Source organism: Pelobates fuscus, chromosome 7 (assembly GCF_036172605.1).
Source record: "Pelobates fuscus isolate aPelFus1 chromosome 7, aPelFus1.pri, whole genome shotgun sequence".
Taxonomy (NCBI): domain Eukaryota; kingdom Metazoa; phylum Chordata; class Amphibia; order Anura; family Pelobatidae; genus Pelobates; species Pelobates fuscus.
Window position 1 is genome coordinate 12694465 of NC_086323.1, and position 24015 is coordinate 12718479.

The 24015-nt window shown below is 40.0% G+C and overlaps 2 protein-coding genes across 4 annotated transcripts in view; one reads left to right on the plus strand and one right to left on the minus strand.

The window, feature by feature from the left end:
• ZSWIM5 (zinc finger SWIM-type containing 5) overlaps nucleotides 1-6268 on the plus strand; it is a 54953-nt gene extending 48685 nt beyond the window's left edge. The window contains exons 9-14 of one of the 2 annotated variants that reach the window (XM_063427703.1): nucleotides 111-371; nucleotides 641-776; nucleotides 1359-1516; nucleotides 2224-2387; nucleotides 3042-3123; nucleotides 4083-6268. In XM_063427703.1, coding sequence (XP_063283773.1) covers nucleotides 111-371; nucleotides 641-776; nucleotides 1359-1516; nucleotides 2224-2387; nucleotides 3042-3123; nucleotides 4083-4945 — 1664 coding nt within the window. In that variant the 3' untranslated portion in view covers nucleotides 4946-6268. The remainder of the gene's footprint in view (nucleotides 1-110; nucleotides 372-640; nucleotides 777-1358; nucleotides 1517-2223; nucleotides 2388-3041; nucleotides 3124-4082) is intronic. The other variant, XM_063427704.1, reaches the window with a different exon arrangement.
• Nucleotides 1-22436, minus strand: part of UROD (uroporphyrinogen decarboxylase) — a 36575-nt gene extending 14139 nt beyond the window's left edge. The window contains exons 1-10 of one of the 2 annotated variants that reach the window (XM_063427705.1): nucleotides 22329-22436; nucleotides 19694-19806; nucleotides 17756-17835; nucleotides 15842-15904; nucleotides 15120-15317; nucleotides 14878-15039; nucleotides 14580-14717; nucleotides 14021-14121; nucleotides 13609-13675; nucleotides 11920-12280 (exon numbers count right to left, since the gene is read on the minus strand). In XM_063427705.1, the coding sequence (XP_063283775.1) occupies nucleotides 12125-12280; nucleotides 13609-13675; nucleotides 14021-14121; nucleotides 14580-14717; nucleotides 14878-15039; nucleotides 15120-15317; nucleotides 15842-15904; nucleotides 17756-17835; nucleotides 19694-19806; nucleotides 22329-22351 (1101 nt within the window). In that variant the 5' untranslated portion in view covers nucleotides 22352-22436 and the 3' untranslated portion in view covers nucleotides 11920-12124. Of the gene's footprint in view, nucleotides 1-11919; nucleotides 12281-13608; nucleotides 13676-14016; nucleotides 14122-14579; nucleotides 14718-14877; nucleotides 15040-15119; nucleotides 15318-15841; nucleotides 15905-17755; nucleotides 17836-19693; nucleotides 19807-22328 lie in introns of those variants that run through there. The other variant, XM_063427707.1, reaches the window with a different exon arrangement.
• Nucleotides 22437-24015: the final 1579 nt, after the last annotated feature.

Genomic DNA, 24015 nt, shown 5'->3' on the forward strand with positions numbered 1-24015 from the left:
CCTGGTTTAAAGTCAGACTGTTTTTGAGCTGTTTGCCAAAACCAAGGGTTCCCTTTAGCATTAGCAATGGCAAAAGTTTTATCCGGGTAATTTCTTTCCTTTTCACTCAGAGATTAGCGAGTCTCAGCATCCGATCTATCAACATGTCTGTGTACCAAACTCCTCCCCAGAGAATGGTGAATCCTATCTGGCCCTGGCATTGGAGGTAGCTTTAATGGGCATGGGCCAGCAGCGACTGATGCCCGAAGGACTCTATGCCCAGGACAAAGTGTGTCGCAATGAGGAGCAAATCATTGGCAGGCTGCAAGAGCTTGACCTAGATGCTGTGCTGGTGCAGACGCTTCGCAAGCAATGCATTCTTCTCCTGGAAGGTAAGGAGGTTACATGCATTAAACCATTGTATCTTAGTTCTAGATAACTTGTTTGGGAGCTGATCATTTGTTACCATAACTCCAATGATTTAGTTTAGGGGTGAGGTAAACGTTAACTCACTTTTATATATTTTGCAACAAAGCTTATGTTTTTCAAACGTTCACTCTGTTGGAAAGACCAGGCTGAGAAAGAAAGAAATGCAAAAGATGTTTATTGTAATTAAGGAAAGGGAGTTTTGTTGTCTGATTTGATGTTTCCTGGATTCTAGGTGGTCCCTTCAGTGGTCTGGGAGAGGTCATACACCGAGAGAGTGTACCAATGCACATGTTTGCCAAATACCTATTCTCTGCTCTGCTGCCTCACGATGCAGACCTGGCCTATAAATTATCACTGCGAGCAATGAGGTGCGTATTGGTATGAATACAGAGCTCAACTCTGGATAGAAAGCGGCATTGTTTGCAGTCAGTTCAGATATATGGAACTAGAACAGGCTCAGACTTTTCACTTCTTTAAAGATTATAGCCCCAAGCTTGGTAGGCAACATTTTCATTAACAACACATACATAGGTAGACCTACATGGACAACAATCAAACAAACATGCACACGGATACATTTATACTAACAAAACGAAAATGTTACCATTGGGGTAGCAAACTGTTCCTGTCTATTTTGGGCTTCATTTCCACTCCCAAGCTTTGTATTAAGGCAGCACATTAGAAGGATGTGACAACGTTTCATGTCCACTGGGCATCGTCAATCAGTTTGATGTAAGGGAGTGAGTGGAGAATGTTCTATCTACCTCTACCTGCTCTCTTGGAGTCTTTGGGGCACTGTCAGTGAGATCTAAATCCTCTCTTCCAACTGTTTAAGTAGTCTTCTATCTGAAGTTAGTTTATTGGTTTATTAATGTTTATGCTGTGAAATCATATTGTAACATGTACCCTACTGATCTCGGACTAATTATTTTTATTTGTTACTGTCCCAGGCTTCCCTTGTTGGAGAGCAATGCGCCCTCCGGAGATGGGTCACATCCACATCATATAGTGTCTGTGGTACCCAGCCGCTACCCTCGCTGGTTTACTTTAGGACAGCTGGAATCACAGCAGTGTGACCTGGCTTCCACCATGCTGACTGCGGCAAAAGGTGAGAGTAAGGGTTTTGTCATTCTAGGACAGCAGAACTAGCAATGCCCTCTACATTCTATAACAATCTCGTTTGTCTTAAACGTGGACTGTCCATCGTATTGCAGTGCTAATTTCCTGCAAGCACCGTGGTAGCAAAGTGGAGCTCATAACATGGAGTCCTGATATTTTTATTTTATACCTCTCGCTGTAGACTTCTGTTACTGCACTCTGCTCTGGAGAAGACATGATGACCACAGGGAATTAATATTAACAGCTGTCCTCTTACTTGCACCATGTGTTGTTGTGTGTCACGCATGTCATTTGAGGGCTTTCATGTGCATGCACAAAGCAAATTTTCATTTCATTTTGCAGTTATCTTTAAGGAGTTATATGTAAGCTTCACATCTCTTCTCACTGATACATTTTCTGGAATCTCTATATGCACAGCATACATAATGTGTATGCTTTCCTGACGATGATCGAAATTCACATGTTTTCTTGGATGATCGAGTCTATTTAAGATGCACGTATTTATCATTGCTAATGTCTCTCACTATGCATCGTAATAAATGTCAGGATAGTTGTTTGTTTTTCCATCTCGTACCACTGTTACATTCTCTGGTTGTTCCCCTTTAGTAATGATCTTAGGCCATCTCACACTGAGTGGTGTCTTTTCCTTGGTTGGTTAGCAGATTATGTTCTCACTGTGCCTTGTACATCACACAGGTGACATGCTGCGTCTTCGCACAGTGCTTGAAGCCATTCAGAGGAATATCCACTCGTCCTCCCTTATCTTTAAGCTGGCACAGGATGCCTTTAAAATTGCAACTCCAGCAGACAACAGCCCTGACACCACTCTGCTCAATGTCGCACTGGAACTTGGCCTGCAGGTGAGATCACACACACAGGGTCTGTTAGTAAATCTGCTCCATTCTAAAGGTGTTCTCTCCAACTGCATCTGCTGCTTGGGAGTGTTATTATCCTGGTCTTCACAAGAATTGTGGGAGTGTGTGTCTGGGTGTCACTGAGAATAGATGTTGATTACAATATGCAGTATGACTTTGCTTGCTGAGTGGGACTTCACCCACTAAGCCGTACAGAATTTAATGGAACACTCCAAGTGTCCTTGCTTTATTCTGTAGCTGGCTGTAATGGTTGTGGTGTGTGGAGTGTTCCTTTAAAACCACCTGGAAACAAGTTGAAATAACAGACAGATCATATAAAATTTACATGCATACAAAGGCTGCTTGTTCATGAAAATACCACCCATGTTTGGCACACACCTATCATCCGGCACATGCCTCGCAGTACAGGGAGTGTACAGGAAGTGAGTCTGTGTCAATCACATCACTGGTTTTCAGCTAAAAAAAAAATAATTATGTAATAGTTTTTAGTTTTTTTGCATTTCCTTAAAATCCACATCCTGTGACCTCAATACCTGTGGAAGCTACAGCAGGAAGTAAAAAGGAAATTGCTGTTTTCTTCAATGGAGCAAGCAGCATGGCTGTGAGTTGTCTAATATACCATGTTTTTCCTGTCTCCAGGTTATGCGAATGACTCTGAGCCCCCTGAATTGGAGACGAAGAGAGATGGTCAGATGGCTTGTCACCTGTGCTACTGAAGTTGGTATGTTATCATATTTTCACCAATAGCTTGCTGGGGCTAATTGAAGTTTCTATAAGAAGTAGAAATAAATAGTAAGAAGAGCTCCAGAAGTGATATCGTTCGTTATCACTGATTGCTGAGACCAATGTGGTGAGAGACTGGCATCCAGCTATGCATTCCTTAGTCGTGGCTTGTTCGGGTCTCTGCTTTGAGGTTCCACCTGTAGGGAATTTGATGAAGATAATTCCCCGGGGATTCGTCAGGCATAGGACAAATAGTTTTCAAGTCCTTGCTTGTTTTACCACAGGCTCAACTACCTCTTGGCAATTACCCTTTCAACATATTGAAGATTTACTTTAAATCACTACAGTGTGCTGTAGTTAAACCCAACAGGCAGTGATTATTTCGGGTCCCCAGTAGAGCAGCATTTATCAGGGGTTTGTTGAGATCAGGCTGTGGACACTGATTTATCAAATAGATAAATGGTACTGTACTCAACTCCACTTAACACCAGGTGCACTAAAGTAGGACCAGCAAATCCAAGACACACACAGAATAGAAAGTAAGAAAAATCCTCAGGCACTCACTCACTCAAAAAAAGATGCAGCAACTTTTTGACCTACTAAGAGGTCTTTGTCAAGGCCTTAGTAGGTCAAAATGTTGCTGCATCTTTTTTTGATCCTATAAATCTACCTTTGGATTTCATTTCGTGAGTGCCTGGAGATTTTTCTTACTCCTATTATACTGCTTTATCAAATGTTGGCCAAAGTCTTCTAGTCAGGAAAAATGTTTTATCTCTTTCTTAGTGCAGTTTTATCATGGGTTATGGAGATAATTCAAAACTTTTATTTTATATCTGAATCACCCAAAACATTTTTATTTATTTCAGTAATCATTCCTAACTCTTAGCAGTGATATTGGGGTTTAGAAGAATTGGCATGAATGTTTACTTTGTTTTAATGATGTCTTTTTACCTCTAGGTGTACGGGCCCTGGTTAGTATTCTACAAAGCTGGTATACACTTTTCACCCCTACGGAGGCCACCAGCATTGTGGCGGCAGCAGCCACGTCCCACAGCACTGTTCTAAGACTCAACCTGGACTATGCCCAGCGAGAGGAACTGGCCAGCTGTGCCCGGACATTGGCCTTGCAGTGTGCCATGAAGGACCCCCAAAACTGCGCTCTCTCTGCCTTGACCCTGTGTGAAAAAGACCACACTGCATTTGAAACTGCATATCAAATTGCAGTAGATGCAGCCTCAGGTGGCATGACTTATGCTCAGTTATTTACCATTGCCCGCTACATGGAACACCGTGGCTACCCTCTGCGGGCTTTCAAACTCTGCTCACTGGCCATGAACCACCTTAACCTGGCTTACAACCAGGACACACACCCAGCCATTAATGATGTACTGTGGGCCTGCTCGCTGAGCCACTCCTTGGGAAAAAATGAACTGGCAGCACTGGTACCACTAGTGGTAAAAAGTGTTCACTGTGCCACTGTACTATCTGATATCCTTCGACGATGTACTTTGACTGCACCAGGTCTAGCTGGCATCCCAGGTCGGCGGAATTCCGGCAAATTGATGTCAACCGATAAGCCGCCCCTTCGTCAGCTGCTTGATGCTGCCGTCGGTGCCTACATTAACACCACACACTCGCGCCTAACGCACATTAGCCCTCGACACTACGGAGAATTCATCGAGTTTCTCAGTAAGGCCAGGGAGACCTTTCTGCTTGGACAGGATGGCCTACTTCAGTTTGCCCAGTTCATAGACAGTTTGAAACAGATCTATAAAGGCAAAAAGAAGCTGATGATGTTGGTGAGAGAACGCTTTGGGTGAGGCCACTCTCTCCAATCCTTTTCCACTTCTCCGTTTCCAAACCACGTCTGTGAAGAGCTCCTGTCTGGGTACATGTGTTCATAGGGCCCAATATTCAGGGCCTGAGCCAGGACTGTTAGGAAAATAAAAAAATCCTCTTAAGTTGCATGAGACCCACCAAGCAGTTCATGCCTTCCCAGGGCATTGCTTCCTCACAATGCATGGATTCAGCTCTAGTCCTTTCAGTGCTTGTGACAACTAGCAACTTCTGTCCATAATATGATTTAGAGTGTTCATACTTGGCAAACTCTTGCTAGAGCTGTGAGGGGAGATTTCTGGGTTTGATTTAAGGTTGGTTATGAATAGTTCATGATCTGTGGATTTAATCTCCTTAAGTGTCTTAGTAGCAGGACACACTCTGCTTGGCAGGGATGAGCTATAGTTAATTTGTAGCTGGTGCATATAAACTGTATGTATTGCCAAGGCATGAATAGGCATAACTGATGGTGGGGATAGAGTGTCTAAATAGCTGGCCAGCAATGGATGAAAGCAATGTATTATTAATTGGCCTCTTCCACTTGAATATAGTTCTATTATTACTCCAAAACATTTCAGTTTTGTGTGCTGCTTGTGTCTTGGGCTCCACAATGTTACATTTTCAAAGTTAAAGGGATTGTCTTGGTCTAAAAGGTCCCTATATTGTTCTGCATTATAAAGATAATGCATTAAAAATAATGAAAAATAGTAAATAAAAAAATTATACATACTGCTAAACACTTATCCCATAGACCTGGGCTCAGCACAGGCCTACATGAAACCACACACTGCAGTGCCCAGAGTGTCGCTCTTATAATAAAAAAAACACCCCTTTTAACTTAACCTACACAGTGCATCTAACGTGTGTGGGAGCCTGGAGTGTCCCTTTAATAAAATAATCCCACCCAGTATAACTTTTTAACCTAACCTACACAGTGCACCTAATGTGTGTGGAGTGTTCCTTTAATAAAATAATCCCACCCAGTATAACTGTAACCTAACCTACACAGTGCATCTAACGTGTGTTGGAGCCTGGAGTGTCCCTTTAATAATATAATCCCACCCAATATAACTGTAACCTAACCTACACAGTGCACCTAACGTGTGTGGGAACCTGGAGTGTTCCTTTAATAAAATAATCCCACCCCGTATAACTGTAACCTAACCTACACAGTGCATCTAACGTGTGTGGGAGCCTGGAGTGTCCCTTTAATAATATAAACCCACACAGTATAACTAACTGTAACCTAACCTACACAGTGCACCTAACGTGTGTATGAGCCTGGAGTGTCCCTTTAATAATATAAACCCACCCAGTATAACTGTAACCTAACCTACACAGTGCACCTAATGTGTGTGGGAGCCTGGAGTGTCCCTTTAATAATATAAACCCACCCAGTATAACTGTAACCTAACCTACACAGTGCATCTAACGTGTGTGGGAGCCTGGAGTGTCCCTTTAATAATATAAACACACCCAGTATAACTAACTGTAACCTAACCTACACAGTGCATCTAACGTGTGTGGAATCCTGGAGTGTCCCTTTAATAATATAAACCCACCCAGTATAACTAACTGTAACCTAACCTACACAGTGCATCTAACGTGTGTGGGAGCCTGGAGTGTCCCTTTAATAATATAAACCCACCCAGTATAACTGTAACCTAACCTACACAGTGCATTTAATGTGTGTGGGAGTCTGAAGTGTCCCTTTATATAACTAACCTAACCTACACAGTGCACCAACAATCTGACCAATACATACGGTTGAAAGCCTGAATTGCCAGCTGTGATGCCTTTTTTAAATTTATTTTTTAGACTGTTTACCTTTATATGATATCATATTTTGAAATCTGAATCCATATATTGTTGGCAGTATTGAGTATTGGCTACAGAGGAAACACTAAAAATTAAGCCGATCACACTGTAAGTCAGTGTGTAGATGGCTTGTTCCATTGATAATTTGTCCACTTTGCAGCATGTCTGGTAATGAAGGATAAATATTTTTTAAACGTAGCTGGTTCAAAGGGCCATAAACCAACATGCCAAATTCTGCTGGAAACACTCTTTTGTGACGGCTATTCTTTAAATTTTTCATGTTTTCCAACACAGAGCTAAGAACCACTTACACAGTCTGTGACTGATCCCTTACTTTGACCGCAAGTCACAGAACTCTTGAAATGTAACTTTGACCCAGTTTGATAACAATGGTTAAAATTGTTTTATTTAATAGCCACTCTCTTAGGCGGTGAGGGAGAAAGAAGCAATGCATGATGGGGGTTCTCCTAAACATATATCCATTGTCTCTTTGCAAATGGGGATTTTTCTATAGTTCAACTGTGTGGTACAATATACTTTGAAAATATGCATAATCTCCTATATATCTGGGCCTGTGATGGTCCTTCCATATCTGAGAACTGAAAATGGACCAATCGGAATGGAGCTTAGCCTCAGCCCATTTAATGTGAGTGTGCTGCAGAGGTTCCCTGGGATAAACCAGACATTGAAGTTACTGGTAGCTATGGTTAATGGACTTTAATGAATGAAACATGACTGTAATGTGTACAATGATTGCTTTCTGTAGAAATGCTTATATTTATCCTGAATTGTGCTATAATACAAACTCAAGACCACAAAATGCAAAAACACTACACGTTTCCATTTATCCTAGAATGGGAGTCTAGCTGTAAACACCTGGGGTGGCTTTACCCAGTACTTATTTAAAGATGCATCGTTTAATATGTATTGTGCTTAATGTTCCCTGTTCACATCCACATTGCCTCCTAAATCCTGCCCCCTCCTGGTCACAATGGGAAGTGTCTCCTGAATCCTCATTGAAAAGACTGCAATCCAAACTCAGGGAACACTCTACACAAGTAAATAGTGACAAAGCATTTATTTACCTGTAAATATGATAATATATGTGGATTATGAAATGTAAAAATCTAATTATTTATAATAATTCTGTCTTTCTTTCCTGCAGGGCAATGGTATACTTGAAAGCTTTTGCTAGGATGTTGCTTTAAATGCTTTTGCTTTTCTCAGAGAGCTTTCTCAGGTGGAAGGAGGGAATTGGTTTGGGGATCATGGGGTTTGCAGTGGGGGGAGACCCTTCAGAATCAGGCCGTTGAGGATCATGTCTGTCACACCAAAAGAGAGCAAGAAATCAGTGGAAACTCCCAATTAATCTAGAAAACTGACTGTTTTAGAACTGGAAATATTGTGAATCATTCTCTCCCGCCTTGTTAGTGGGAGAAAACCATTAACAGCATTGTCCATATATCTCCACAAAATGAATTCGGGATAAGGATGACAGTAGTGGAGACATTGTTTTCCACGACATTAAATCCCCCGTCTGCTGGGTTAGAACAGGTCACAGCAGACGGAGGTTTAGCAATAAGCAAGGTGTAGCAGGGAGCTGAGGCCACTTAGTGCCCAAAATGAACAATGTCCTGTGAACGCTTTTCTTGCTCCTTTGCACTGTTATTCGTTCTTTTTATTTATTTTATTTGTATCGTTCTGTTTCTCTTTCCTCAAATTCCATAACCTGTTACTTTCTCGCCATGTGATTATGTGTGAGTTGCCCTCTCTGTTTGCTTTTAATTTGTCAGGTGCTTGCTTAGTTGGCGGTCTTCCTTCCTGCATCCTCCAAACTTCTTGGGAGTGCTGGGGGGAGGCTTTAGCTGGGATTTCTTGTGAGGTGTTTTGTTGGCTTTTTTTTCTCTTGTGTGTTTTTATTATTTTTAGAATATTTAAGTCTTTGTAATTCTTCCTAATACATCCTAGAATGAAAACCACACGCTTTCCCTCAGTATTCCTTGCCACGGACTTATCATGGTTTTATTTTATTTGTATGCTCTTTTATTTTGTTATATTTGTGCAACCTCTTAACCTTTATCGAGTGTCATTGGGGCAAGCAAACCTAGTGTTTTTATTTTCCCCGTGGCAGCCCACCCCACTGACATTCAGAGGGTTAATGTTTGTTAATATTAATAAGAAAATGATCCTTATTTATGTATTACCATTTTATATGAATTGTGTTGAAAATTTCAGTGCTTTTTTATGAATAAACTGTTGATCACAGAAGCTATTCTTGTTCTCTGTAATTGTGAATGTCAGAAAACTTATCAATGTAATGAGACATGGTAGGTATAGCCAGGCCGGGAAACTTGCCATAGCCAGCCTGGGAATCTGAGAGCCGGGCAACTTGTTATAGCCAATCTGAGAGCTGGGGAACTTCATATAGCCAATCTAAGATCCCGGGGAAACTTGTTATAGCCAATCTGAGAGCCGGGGAACTTGTTATAGCAAATCTGAGAGCCCGGGGAAACTTGTTATAGCCAATCTGAGAGCTGGGGAACTTCATATAGCCAATCTGAGAGCCCGGGGAAACTTGTTCTAGCCAATCTGAGAGCCCGGGGAAACTTGTTCTAGCCAATCTGAGGAACTTCATATAGCCAATCTGAGAGCCAGGGAACTTGTTATAGCCAATCTGAGAGCCGGGGAACTTGTTATAGCCAGTCTGAGAGCCGGGGAATCTTGTCATAGCCAGTCTGAGAGCCGGGGAATCTTGTCATAGCCAGTCTGAGAGCCGGGGAATCTTGTCATAGTCAATCTGAGAGCCCGAGGAAACTTGTTATAGCCAATCTGAGAGCCGGGGAAACTTGTTATAGCCAGTCTGAGAGCCGGGGAATCTTGTCATAGTCAATCTGAGAGCCGTGGAAACTTGTCATAGCCAATCTGAGAGCCAGGGGAACTTGTCATAGCCAATCTGAGAGCCTGGGGAAACTTGTTATAGCCAATTTGGGAATACGAGATCCAGGAAATCTTGCACTAGCAGCTGTAAGATAAATTTCATTATACACATAGAAAATGCCTTAAGGTTTTTTTTTTTCCAAGAAGCTAGACAAAACATAGCTAGATGTTCGAAGTCACACTTCCTTGTAATACATTAAAACTCTGCTGTGGCGTCTACAGTTGCTAACTGGTAAAGCAGGGACTATTTTTTATGCACTTTCTTTCTGAAAGACAAGGCCCAGTCAGAATGTTACTTGGTTTCTGGTGCTTTCAATCTGTGACATGACTGTCCATGTTTCAAAATAAGAAACTGACGCCTTGGATCAGTCTACGCTTGAACAATTTGATTTGTCTTCTAAGACTATGAATATCTTCACAAAACAAACTATACCAACTCAACACAAAAACCACAGACAAATGAATCATTATATATGAATGAGAGAGTAATATAAAAAGACTAGGCTTGATATAAAGGGCGACTAACTGAATGTCATAAATCCATATGGAAAGTTAGTTATACATAAAAACTGAAACACTCAAATCAACAGTTTAAAAAGTTCAAGCAATTAAATCAATATAATCACACAAAAGGGTCCAACTCAATAATATGGATATAAGGCACATGACCCCCACTGTATAATGTGAGTAATAATAAGCCAGTATCTGTAGTCACTTGATGATATTGAGTAGGAGATATAGCAATGCCTCTAATGGACTCTAAATATTTATCAGACCGTAGCTGGAAACCTCTTCTTATTGATGGCAATCCAGAAACGCTCTGATATCTTCTAACACTCCACAAATAAATCCCAGACAAATCTATTCTTTCGGGCTGAGAGTAGCAGGAATTTGATTAGTGCACAAGTCTAATTTCTAAAACTTATTTTAGTTGACATGGGAAATGAGGCTACGGGTGTAGTCTCTCCGTACTTTGTGTCAAAGCTTACTCGCTCAGCTGGCGTGATTTGATTTCCGTGTACAGGGTGTCAGGATTCAACAATAACCGCATCAGCACTGCTGACTTAAGCCCGCTACCTCTTACAGAGGGAGCATGTCTTGGTTCAATGGTCCCCCCAAGCCCCCTACACGGCTGTTTTTTCACATTGCACACGTTAGCAGGATTAGGCCAGGGTGCCAAGACAACAGTTTAAGCTACTTGGAGGGACTGGACCCAGAGAGCTCTTACACCTAGACCACTTCAATAAGCTGAGCTGATTTATGGAGCTTGGATTGACACTTACACGGTACAGGAAAATGAACCTGCAGTTGGCACTATTTGTAAGCTTTATATAAATGAAGTTAGCAAATCACAAATGTAACCAGTCTAAATCAGAAGCTGTATGGGCTGCAGCAAGCCTGTGCAGAGTTGTTTAATTTCTGTAAAATGGTTGAAGCTACCTCATTGTACAGGAGTTGCGAGTCAGTCTGTACGAGCTGTGCATAGAGCTATATTGTTTGTAGCAGAACAACACTAATAGAAATGATCTTAAGTTAAAATCATAGCTGTACTGGTGTGAATGCATTCCCATTTAAAACCTCGCCTGCTATTCATAAAGCAGATTGAATGATGGTTCCAGCTCTGCATCTATTTTTGCAGTCAGTTGTCTCCATGCAGCAGCAATATATTTCAATCTTACCTCACATACCTGTCTTTCGCTCTCCCTTAAAAGGACAGCACTCTATTCTCTCATCCAACTATGCTGTACTCCCACCTTGTTTGATTGCTACGTCCTGTCTGGTTTTACGCCCCACCTCGTATAGACAGGAAGCTCATTTGAGCAGGGACCTCTACAACCTATTCCTGTAATGGTCTAATTTATTGTTAAATCCCCCCCCTTTGATAATATTGGAAAGCATTACAGAATATGCTGTAATAATAAATACCAGTAATAATATCCTTAGAATCTTCTGGATATATAGCGTAAAATATATACAAGATATTCAATACCCTCCTCTGTCCAGTCCTTAAACAGGAACCTTATGGGTCATTTAACATGGATTCATGAATTAATTGCACACACCATAAAAAAAAAAAAACAAAAAAAAATAAACAACCGCAGGTTTGATATACTGTTATTAATAAAGTGAAAAGGGTTTGCTATAGTTTTTCCGATGAAACAAAGTACATTTTTTTTGTCCCTCTGTCCAGGTTTTATTTTCAGGTTTTTGCAATCTCAAAAAAGATTTAAGCATTTCAATGTGTTGTCTGGATATGTATTACATTAGTTTATTTGCTACAAAAAGTAAATGAACTGTAAATTTGTGAAAACATTCTCTATGTGAACGTATTAACCGCACTCCTGCTGTACAGAGCGATGTGTTCACACTGCCCTCCTCTTGGGCTTGTCACAGTGTCCGCTTCCAGATTACTTCTTGCATTCTGAGTGCTTGTGAACAGCAGCTATAAAGGCTCCAACATGTTCAGGGTCCATATCTGGATACAAGCCATGGCCTAAGTTTGCAATATATCCTCGACAGCCAAAACTTTCTATCATTTTCTGTACAGTCTTCTCAATACCTTCCTGCAGAGCACAGAATAGAAGAAACACTGGATCATCAGGTAGATGCTGGATAATATATGTAGAAACTGATCAAGGCTAGACCTGTATCTCCTAGCTTCCGAGTGCACACACTTAGCTAGAGTAGTCGCTGGTTACCGTCCAACGTAAGAGTCATTCAGCCTTGCGACTGAGTTTAAAGGACTACTCTATGGTCTCACATTAAATCTCCATGTAGGTGTCTGGGTGCAGTCAACCTGTAGTTATAATCTTACTACAGAGAACATTGTAGAAGGTGCAATGTTTACATTTCAGGGTTAAACACATCTCATGGGGTGGTCCCCCTGACCGTAACTAGCGGTGCCACACAGTCATGTGACATTCACTCCTCAAACACAGGTCATAATAAAGCACTGAATTCAAGGCTTTCCTATGATAAGTATCTGATTGGATGACACTGGAAGAGTAGCGGGGAGATACAGGCTGGGGTAGGCAACCTTTGGCACAGCAGAGTGAGGATAACATCTTACAATTTTAATACTGGCATAACATCTGGAATGCTTAATATGCCCTACAGCTGCTCTAGGCCATACTTCAATAACAGGAAGGTATTGTATACTGAATTCTACACCTGCTCTATTCATCTTCAGAGCTCTCGAGATAACCCACTAATAGGGGCTTGTGCAAGTCCTTCTGCACCATAACCACTGTAATAAAGTGCAGAGCACAGAACTTCCATTGGCAAGTGAAAATTTTGCCCTGTGAGTACATTTTTAAGGCCAGGCTACTAGTCTAGGAGTTAGATTTAAACCCTGATGTAGTGGTTTTGGTGCATAGATGCTGATCCTCTTCTCTGCTACTGTAAATGTAGGTTATTGGGAACAGTAATTCTAACATTTGCCTGAGGACACATTACTGATGGCTGTCAGAATGACAATCCCCCAATTCCTCATGTTCTGCCTATATCTGCCCGGATTAGGTAATGTCTCCGATATAATCTACAGTTAATATCTACTCCTTTTACAGAAACAGGCAATCTATGCACTACAACCACAACAGCTCCGTGTGGGGGTTATATTGTTAGTCTACCACTTCTGTATTCGGCATACTAATGTTTTCCAACTGACAGTGATGGTGGAGGAAAATGATAATGAAAAGTCTACATTATCAAAAGAGGCTGGGAAGAGGCCTGGCTTTTGTCAAACACTTCCAGTAGGGCCCAGCCCAGAATCTAAGCACTACCCTGAGTTGGAGTGGTTATGGTCTCTACTAAATAATGAAAACATTTACAGCCGTACCCAGGGAACACGGGATATGAAGAAGTACCGTATACACACACACACACAACATACCTTGCTAGCGTACAGGGCACAGGGATCCATGTTTCCCTGCAGAGTCACTCGATTTCCGGTCCGTTCCCTGGATGGGTCAAATATAAGATCACAGTCTGAATAAAAGGCATTAGAATTGAGTCCTGAGCTGTCTGGGAGTTGATAAATAATGCACAGAATCACGACTATCTGCCTTCCCATTCAATTACTTGTACAGGTTATTTTTAAAACGGTCAGATCCTCACCTGTACCCAGCAATCCATGAAGCCAGTTGTGTTTATACATTAAACAGTTGATTGGAGGCAACGGAGCTATAGTGCCAGGAAAACAACTTTGTTTTCCTGGCACTATAGTTTCCCTTTAAGATGCTTGGGATATTCAGGGCAATAAGCGGACCCTGGCACATTTGTCAGTAATTAGACTGTAAACTCACCTGGCTTCCTGGGGTCGGATTGTCCAGTCCAATCCCACCACTTCATAACCAGACTGAGACAAGTTTTCTAGTGCATAGTGAGCATCCTTCGCAAACACGATCTGTAAATGGGATATAAAGCTAATTTAACTGCAGGTTTGTCTGAGAAAGTTGCTCCTTCTAGTGGTCGGTTTAAATGGTTGCCGTTCTAAAACAACATGGGCTCCAAGAAGGAAATAGATCTACATTTTATTTTAAACATGAAATTCCATGCTCCACTTTTTTCATATTCTGACAATTTTGCCATAACATTTTCTGCAGTGATAGACATGACTGTATGACATTGCGAGAGAAAGGTCAAATGTAATAGTTTGTCCCACTACAATCAATGCATCGATAAAACAGGTGCTCAGCCTCACACCACAGCAGAGCACATTCATACGGAAATTAACCGATTAATACAAATTAAAGTGAAAATGGGTGTTCCACACGTTATTACAGCACTAGACTAATATTGTAAAGCGCTATGTTGGGGCTATATAAATGCCAATATTAATATTACAAAAATTATCTCACTCACCATAGGAACTTGCTCCAGCCCTTCTGCTTTTAGCTTCTCCTTCACTCTCCGGGAGATCTCCTGGAGATACGGCAGAGAGAAGTCTGCAAACTGTTGAGGCCCAAGGATTCCAGCATGAGATTCAAAAACTTGGAGAGCCTAAAAAAAAATAAATAGCCATGATTCTCTGTTTATGGGTGCAGAAGAATAATGTGAATTGCACTACAACACGTAGGCCAGCTGCGAGGACAAACATGGTCAATGCTTGCTCTAGAATGAAGCCGTCAGCATGAATTAGGAGTCCCTCATATCACCATACCTGGGCACCAGCTGCCACCTGACCCACAAGATATTCTACAATGATGTCCGTGAGCTGGCGCAATAGCTGGTGGCTAGCAGAGGGTTGCTGGTACAGCCAACGTTTGGCTTTGGACATGGTGTTCGAGCCACCTCCTTCTATCATATAGGTCATCAGGGTCCACTGTTGGAAGATTTAAGATGCTTAATTAGATGTTGGTGAATCCAAATAAAATTTTATAAATAAATAGCGGCAAAGCTCACCGGGGCCCCTGTGAATCCAATAAGGGGCACCTTTCCAGCTATTTTGTGCCGTGTCAGGGTGATGGCACGAAACACATAGCCCAGCTCCTGCTTAACATCTACTTTGGACTTAAGCTTCTGGAGGTCCTCTGGAGTCTGCAGAGGTTCTGGGAAGACAGGGCCCCTTCCAGGTTCCATTCGGATTTCCATTCCTAGTGCCTGGAAGGAAAAGATCAGTCTGAACTTGGCAGCAGAACACGTTAAAAATAAAATGTAGGCAATAACTAAACCATGTGATCTCATTTTTTTTTTATAATGTAGAGGTGTCCATCAAGCAGAGTTATTCACTAAATTTCAAACTGTAACAATTCCAAAGATCAAAACGGAGGCTACATTAACCAAGCTACGAATACAGAGGAGTTACTCACTTTTTCCATAGAGAGGCATTGTGAGACTAGGGTGCTAAACACTGCACTGGGTCAATCAAATGCTCTCTAGGAAAGACATTTCAGCTATAACACATTAACTTTGTTATAGCTGTGGAAGCACCTCTAGTGGCCATCTTCAATGTTTCTGTTGCAAGGTCATGGCACCCAGACCTGGTGAAGTGGACTCTGTGCCTACAGAGTCCCTTTAATTTACAATTTAATTTGTCCCTTCTCTATGTTAAGTGTAGAAGTGTAGATACCTTTCAACTAGGTTTAGTGAGTAATTGACAACATAGAGACTATACAATCACTTACCTGTGGTATCACTAGGATATCGGAAAAAATGATGGCGGCATCAAGAGGAAATCTCCGCAGCGGCTGCGTGCAATGTAAGAAAGGATAAAACAGATAAAATCTCGCTTTAATAAGCATCGCTTAACCTTTAGACATTTCCTGGAACTAGTGACCATTTATAGATCTTACTCCCAACACCTTCTTAAAATGTGTAATTTCGGATACATGTTTAAACCTTTAAAATTACTTTAGAGACGCGTGTGTGTGTGCGTGTGTGTGTGTGTGTGTGTGTGTGTGTGTGTCTGCCATTTAAGAAGTGGAGGGGAAGCAAACAATACAATCTAGCAATCAATATTGACATCTTTGTTTTTTATAAAAACAAAAAATATAAAAACCATATTCTAAGCACAAAGGCTACTTCAGTTAAAGTGACACCGTAGGCACCCAGACCACTTCAGTTCATTGAAGTGGTCTGGGTGCAGTGTCCCTTTTGCACCTTGTGTTGCAATGTTAAACACTGCAGTTCCAGAGAAGCCACTAGAGGGCTTCCTGGATTGAAACTGACCTTTGGGAGCAAACAGAGAGAAAAAAATAAAAATGTAGTACTATGTATCCAGTAAAGTTGTGCACTCTTTTGAGGACACGGTAGAAACAAACATTTCGGGCGCAAGCCCTTTGTCAGTGCTAATGTTAGCATTAAACGTCTGTACTGTGTCCTCAAATTGCAGTAGCACCTGCGTGTGCACAACTTTACTGGATGTGCAGGACTCAATTTTTTCCTGTGTTTGCTGTACTACACTGTTAGGACTATGGTGTGGAGCCTCTGCAGCTCAGGTTTAATCTTTTGTATTTTATACTAAGACAGTGCAGGCATGTGTTGTGACTCTACCTCATCCTATGCATACTTTCCTAGAGGGAGGTCTAATGTGTACGCGTCATTTGCCACGCATTAGCGCCCACTTGTCACAGGACATCGGAGGGGGCAGAGCGACGAACCAGCACTGAGCTCAGTTAAGTAAATAAAGGGATTTTAACCCTTTATTTACTAGGGCGTGGGGAGCTTGTATTCCTGGCACTTGTAGTATCCCTTTAACAAAGCAGTTTTGGTGTATAGATCATACCCTGCAGTCTTACTGCGGAGCTCTCTTGAAATTTAGGCAGCGCAATGTTTTACTTTAGAAGTTCGCATCTCCTGCAGAGCATAGGAGGCTGCTACGGGCTCTAGCAGGCAATTAACAGAGTAGGAGATTTTTAAAGAAAAAGGAAAAAAAAGGAAATCTAAAAACACACTGTGCAATAAAGAAAAAGTGTAGGGAGGCTGTGGGAGTCTCAGGCAGGTAAGGGGTAGCTAGGGCTGCTTAAACAAAGTGATTTAAAAGCAACACTATAGTGTTAGCAATACAAAGCTGTATTCCTAGCACTACAGTGTCACTCTGCTTCCACAGCCCTGTAACCCATGAAAATGAAAGCGTTAAAAACCCTTTAACCCCTTAAGGACACATGACATGTGTGACATGTCATTATTCCATTTTATTCCAGAGGTTTGGTCCTTAAGGGGTTAAGCACTTGTTTCCAGAGCAGAGTGTCTCCTCCGACTGAAGCGCGTGCATTAGGCCTTCCCCATAGGAAATCAATTTTCAGCATCGTTTCACGAGTTAAACTATGTCAACCTACAGGAAGCACCTCTAGTGGCTGTCTGGGAGGCAGCTACTAGAGGTGGTCTTTCTGTAAAACTGCAATGCTCTCACTTGAGCACCCAGACCAATTCACGGAGATAAAATGGTCGGGGTGGCTGTAGTGTCTCTTTAACTCCTAAATGGCAGAGGATTGAGAAGTAAGACTACAGGGGGATGATCTACACACCAAAACTACTTAATTAAGCTAAGGTTGTTTTGGTACTTAGACTGTCTCTTTAAAGAAATCTTGACATATTACCTGCAGGGTTAGTTCACAGCAGATCTCGGGGCTTCGGCACGAAGCGAAGAAATCCTGACTAGCGCGAGTCTCTCTGAACTCTATAACAAACCGTGATCAAAGGTCAAAAGAGGACATCATTGCAGCATGCTTAATGTTTAAAGCAATTATTAGGAAACAGACACTGGTGGCTTGTATCAGAGGCTGTGTGTTTACAGCAAGATTATTCAATCAAGTGCCAATTGTTGTGAATTTTAAGTTTTAGGGCAAAATAGCTGTGAAAGGATACCAGCTCTTGAAATCTGTAGACCAATACTGCAAAGCAAGCCTAAGAAGGTACACTCAGCACAGTCCTCAGGGGGACATTAACTCGCCAGCCCTGCAGAGATCTCAGATAACTTGGAGAATGTTTGCAGGTCGGGTATTTTGGCCTTAAAATTTAAATTAACTTAGAACTCCCATAAATTCCCACTTTAGTAACAAAACGACGACAAAAAATTAACATCATTATTCACTAAAGCAAGAAAATTAAAAGCGCCTTTCAAATTTAAAACCAAATTAGTTAAACTGGAGAAATTCTCCAAGTCAGCAATGCCTCCACTTCGGCTAGTATGACCTTAACTTTAAAAGGGACACTATAGTCACCAGTGCAACTACATGTATTCCTGAGCCTACAGTGTTAACACGACCATCTAGCCCCCCTGGGCCCCTCATGCCTCCATAAATATAGTAAAATCTTACTGTATTCAAGCCAGAAGCTGTAAATCTGCATGCTGTTAGACTCAGGAAAAACAAGCAGTCTGCTGACATGTGATAGCCTGATCCAATCACAGTGCTTCCCCATAGGATTGACTGAGACTGACAAAGAGGCAGATCAGGGGCAGAGCCAGCATGATTCAAACACAGCCCTGGCCAATCAGTATCTCCTCATAGAGATGAATTGAATCAATGAATCTATATGAGGAAAGTTCAGTGTCTGTATGCAGAGGGAGGAGATACTGAATCACAGGATGCTGTGCACAGCAGATCTGAGTGGATGGAGGCATAATTCATCAACTCTGAAGTCCCTCTGGTGGCAACTGGAGGTGTTCCTAGCTTTCAATGTAAACACTGTATTTTCTCAGAAAATACAGTATTTACACGAGAAAGGCTACAGGGAGCTATAGTTCTCACCTGAACAACCTCATTAAGCTGAAGTTGTTCAGGTGACTATAGTGTCCCTTTAAAATTTGTTTTCCAGATATTTTTTACTTTAGTGGATAGTCCGGTAAATATTTCTGAAAGGTATGGTGCAGTTTAGCAGTTAAATAAGATAAGATCTTTGAAGATACCAGGATGCAGCTGATAATAACTAACTGATCTGTCACGTGGACACATCACATCATTGTCATATTAACTCATACCGTTTACACAGTGTTCAAAGGCTTCCAGCTCAATGCACTCACTCAGCAGCAAATGGGGGAATTTCTTGTAAAATGAATTGAAAAGCAAGTCTGCTTATGTGGTATTCCACATGTGCATTCACAGACATATTTATATAGCGCCAACATATTCCACGGGGCTTTACAATTACAGAGAGAAGAGATTTAGAGGTGAAGAAGCCCTGTTTAAATGAACTTACAATCTGTGAGGATTCGAGGTAGGTAGATACAGAATACCCGATCTACGCAGACAGCTCGAGGATGCAATAACTTATGGGAAGACAAAGATCCATCACAACTTCATTCCAAATTCCGCTGAAAATCGGGTGTTATATGGGCAGAGCTGCGGAGGGTCTCAGCCCAGCTAAACTGCTAGATCTACCATGTTATAAAACATTTACACAGTAATCAATCACATCTCTAAGAAGTGTGACATAGCTGGGAATTAAAGGGGCTCCTACTTGGGAAGCCCCCAGTAACCTAATAAAAAAGAAAGAAATCAGAGTCCAATGTCTATATGTATAAGTGGTCCACCTACCTGGCAGGTATCTCCCTGCCTGTCTCATACACCACACAGGCACATGTTGGCACTCTTCACCCCGAGTTGCACGCAGGAATGTGTCATTCTGCAATGCCGGGAATCCCACCGGGCTGTGGAAAGAGAGGAGAATTAGGGTCATATGACTACACTCCATACAGCTCACTATGGCTCCCTTGTGCCATTACCCGTTTCCGTATTATAAATTAAGGGTCTCTTTAAACTTAGGGACCACCCCTATCTCAGCCACATTAATAATATGGAATTAACACTTCTGCATTACTGCCAATTTCATCCAGCCTGGAGGGTAAGGTTTCGTTGTTTAAAAATTGTTTTAAACAATTTGATATTAAACAAAGTGAAGGCACAAGGGTAGTCCAGGCTGTATAACCACTTCAGCGAGTGGCCGGAATATAAATTATTTATACAGCACCAACATATTCATTAATGTTGTACAAAGGGAAGGATTCCAATGAAAAGCACTCAAAAGATTCAATAAATGTATCATTATCCAAAAAAATAAATTAAAAAAAATTATATATAATAGGAGAGTGCGCTGGATCTTGTGTATTGTTTATTGTATAATATGGCCCCCAGCAACACCCCATTTAAGCATGTTCAGGTGAGTTCTTGTGATCCTGATGAAAGTCCACATGATGGACTGAAACGTCGATCTGTCTTAACCTACTGGAATACAAGTTATATTTTAAACGGAATCCGTGAGTGCCACCTACCATTTTTTCTAATATATATATATATATATATATATTTATTTATTTTATTTGGGAGTCTAGCCAACTCATTGGTTTTGCACCCCTCCCTGTTACAGGTGCCTCATCTCAGGTCCCTATTTAGGCTTGTACTGCAGAGAGCCTCAGACGGAATTTTTTCCCCAAGTAAGTGGGTTAATCTCATAAGAGCAGACATTAGGCTGTGAGAGTAGGACCTGCCAAAGATGGGGTACATTGACGTTGTGGCAGGCTTATGCAATGTATGATCATATAATGTAACTAAATCCCCATTATTATTTTGCCTAGATTAGGTGTTTTTAAAAAAAAAACTTTTAAAAACTAATAAAATCTGTCAACATTGAAGTTGCTGTTTAGTAGTGTTTTAGACAGGAGAGTGCGCTGATCTTGTATATGTATATATATATATATATATATCTCTATCTCTATCTATCATATTTTTGTATTACACCACACAAATGGTAATCTTCAGCCTTATCCAAGATACGCTGCTACCAGTTATGTGAATATGATAGTGCAAAAAACTATTACACAAAATATTAAAGTAAAATGTTAAGGAGGTTCTGAATCGCCCTCTCGAGTGACCCTTGCACCAGGTCACAACCTCTTTTCACTGTATGTAATTCTGCAAACGACCAGCTGTCCTATCTTAACTCGGCAGACAGAGTATGATAGGCAGTGAGATAGGACACATTCACAAGGAGTGTAATGTCCATCTCATTCAACCTTTCCCAAATTTAGCACATTTTTGAAAAAAAATTTTTTACCCACACAACTTTTTTGTGCCTCAGTCCATATCTTCGCTATCCATGAGACTAACTAGTATAAGAATATAATTTGCATCCAGTCTGAGAACTGATACTGGTTACGTTATCTTTCGTTGTCCCCTCGACACCGTAATCTCCTGTTCACCGCACTACACGTCATAATTTCCATCTTTGTTTTCTTAGCTTACCATGTGTCCTTTTTAAAATTTAAATTTTTGTGATATATCATTAATTGGTGATTAATGGACATATCACACTCGAAAAAAATATATAGAAAAAGGAACAAAAAGAGAGAAGAACTTGCTGACTTACGATTTTTATAGATGTACCAATGAAAATTGTGTACAAGTATTTCGTGTCATGCACAGCTCTTTTCTTTAAATAAAAATACTATTTAAAAATAAAAGCAATTCTCTGACGATCTCCCTCTCAAGAATAAAGACAAGGATGAGCCTCGTTATTTTTTTTTACTTATACTTCATTTTTTCAAATAATTCCTTTCAAAACTTTATGAAAGCATCGTATTAAAGAAGTTCTGATGGGAGTTGTCCTTCGGGTGAGATTAGCATTAACAGCAGAGAGTAAATGTTTTTTGTAATCAAAATCAGATTGTTTCATAACGGAGAAATCCAGAATAATTGAACACATTTATGCTGCAGCCTGTCCATGTTTGCAGTTTGATAGAAAAGATTCATAAATCTGTTAACTTTATCCTCCTGGATGTCACTAAATGCTTTCTAAGGTTAATAAAAAAAAATAAAGGGGACTATGATATATAATAATAAAGGGGGCTATAACATATAATAAAGGGGACTATGATATATAATAATAAAGGGGGCTATAACATATACTAAAGGGGACTATGACATAACATAAAATAACAATATATAATAAAGGGTTACAAAACAGAACATACATAACATATAATAAAGGGGGGATAGAACAGAACATATAATATAGGGTTATATAACATATCATAAAGGGGGCAATAACACGTGACCCCCTCCCCAGGGCTGGATGCCACCCCATGCCAGGAGCTCGCAGAGCATCATGGGAAGGCTGTCTCCAGGAGGCAGTGAGAGGGCGGCCTATCCTGCCCCGGTAGGTGGCCATACTCACAGCAGGTGCTCTGGTTGCTCCATGGAAACCTCTTCCAGGAAGTGTCAGCTCTGCAGTCAGCCAGCGCGCCAGCTACAAGCCCAGCCACGCCTCCACATGGGCGCAGCCATTGAGAAAACACGTCATGGACACGCCCCCGGTGACGCAGCGGCATGGAGCATTCTTATTGGATATCAGTTTGTCAAGGGCGTTACAGGAGCCCCAGGATACAGTGGGCGTTGCTAAGTAACGGGGAGGCGGGGTCAGCAGAACCCGGAAGCTGCCGCTCTCTCCCAGGTTACCGTATTCCATGTAGTGCAGGCGGTGAGGTTGTTCAGGCTGGGAGCCTCACACAGGGAATAGTAATTAATAAATATAATAAAATAAAATATTATATAATACATAGAATATAATAAATATAATATAATAAAATATAATACATAGAATATAATACAGGGATAGAATATAATAAATAAAATATAAATATAATACAGGGATAGAATATAATAAATATAATAAAATAAAATATAATACATAGAATATAATACATAGAATATAATAAATATAATAAAATAAAATATAATACATAGAATATAATACAGGGATAGAATATAATAAATATAATAAAATAAAATATAATACATAGAATATAATACATAGAATATAATAAATATAATAAAATAAAATATAATACATAGAATATAATACAGGGATAGAATATAATAAATATAATAAAATAAAATATAATACATAGAATATAATACAGGGATAGAATATAATAAATATAATATAATAAAATATAATACATAGAATATAATACATAGAATATAATACAGGGATAGAATATAATAAATATAATAAAATATAATACATAGAATATAATACATAGAATATAATAAATATAATAAAATAAAATATAATACATAGAATATAATACAGGGATAGAATATAATAAATATAATATAATAAAATATAATACATAGAATATAATACAGGGATAGAATATAATAAATATAATAAAATAAAATATAATACATAGAATATAATACAGGGATAGAATATAATAAATATAATATAATAAAATATAATACATAGAATATAATAAAATAAAATCTAATACATAGAATATAATAAAGGGATAGAATATAATAAATATAATAAAATAAAATCTAATACATAGAATATAATACAGGGATAGAATATAATAAAAATAATATAATAACATAATATATAATACATAGAATATAATACAGGGAATAGAATAAAAAATAAATATAATATAATAAAACAATATATAATACGTAATACAGGGAATAGAATATAATAAATATAATATAATAACACAATATATAATACGTAATACACGGAATAGAATAGAATACATATGATACAGGGCAGACACATGGAATAGAATAAAATAATAAATATACATTATAATGTAAGAGGCTCAGCTCCTCCATGTTTTTCTGGTTACATATATTAATGCTGCTGGACAGTGCAGGAAAAGTGCTACCGCATCTGCAATTCACATGCTGCCTGAGGGAATTCGATTAAAGGGACACTACAGACACAAGAACAACTACAGCTTATTGTATTTGTTCTGGTGAGTAGAATCATTCCCTTCGGGCTTTTTGCAGTAAACACTGTATTTTCAGAGAAAATGCAGTGTTTACATTACAGCCTAGTGATAACTTCACTGGTCACTCCT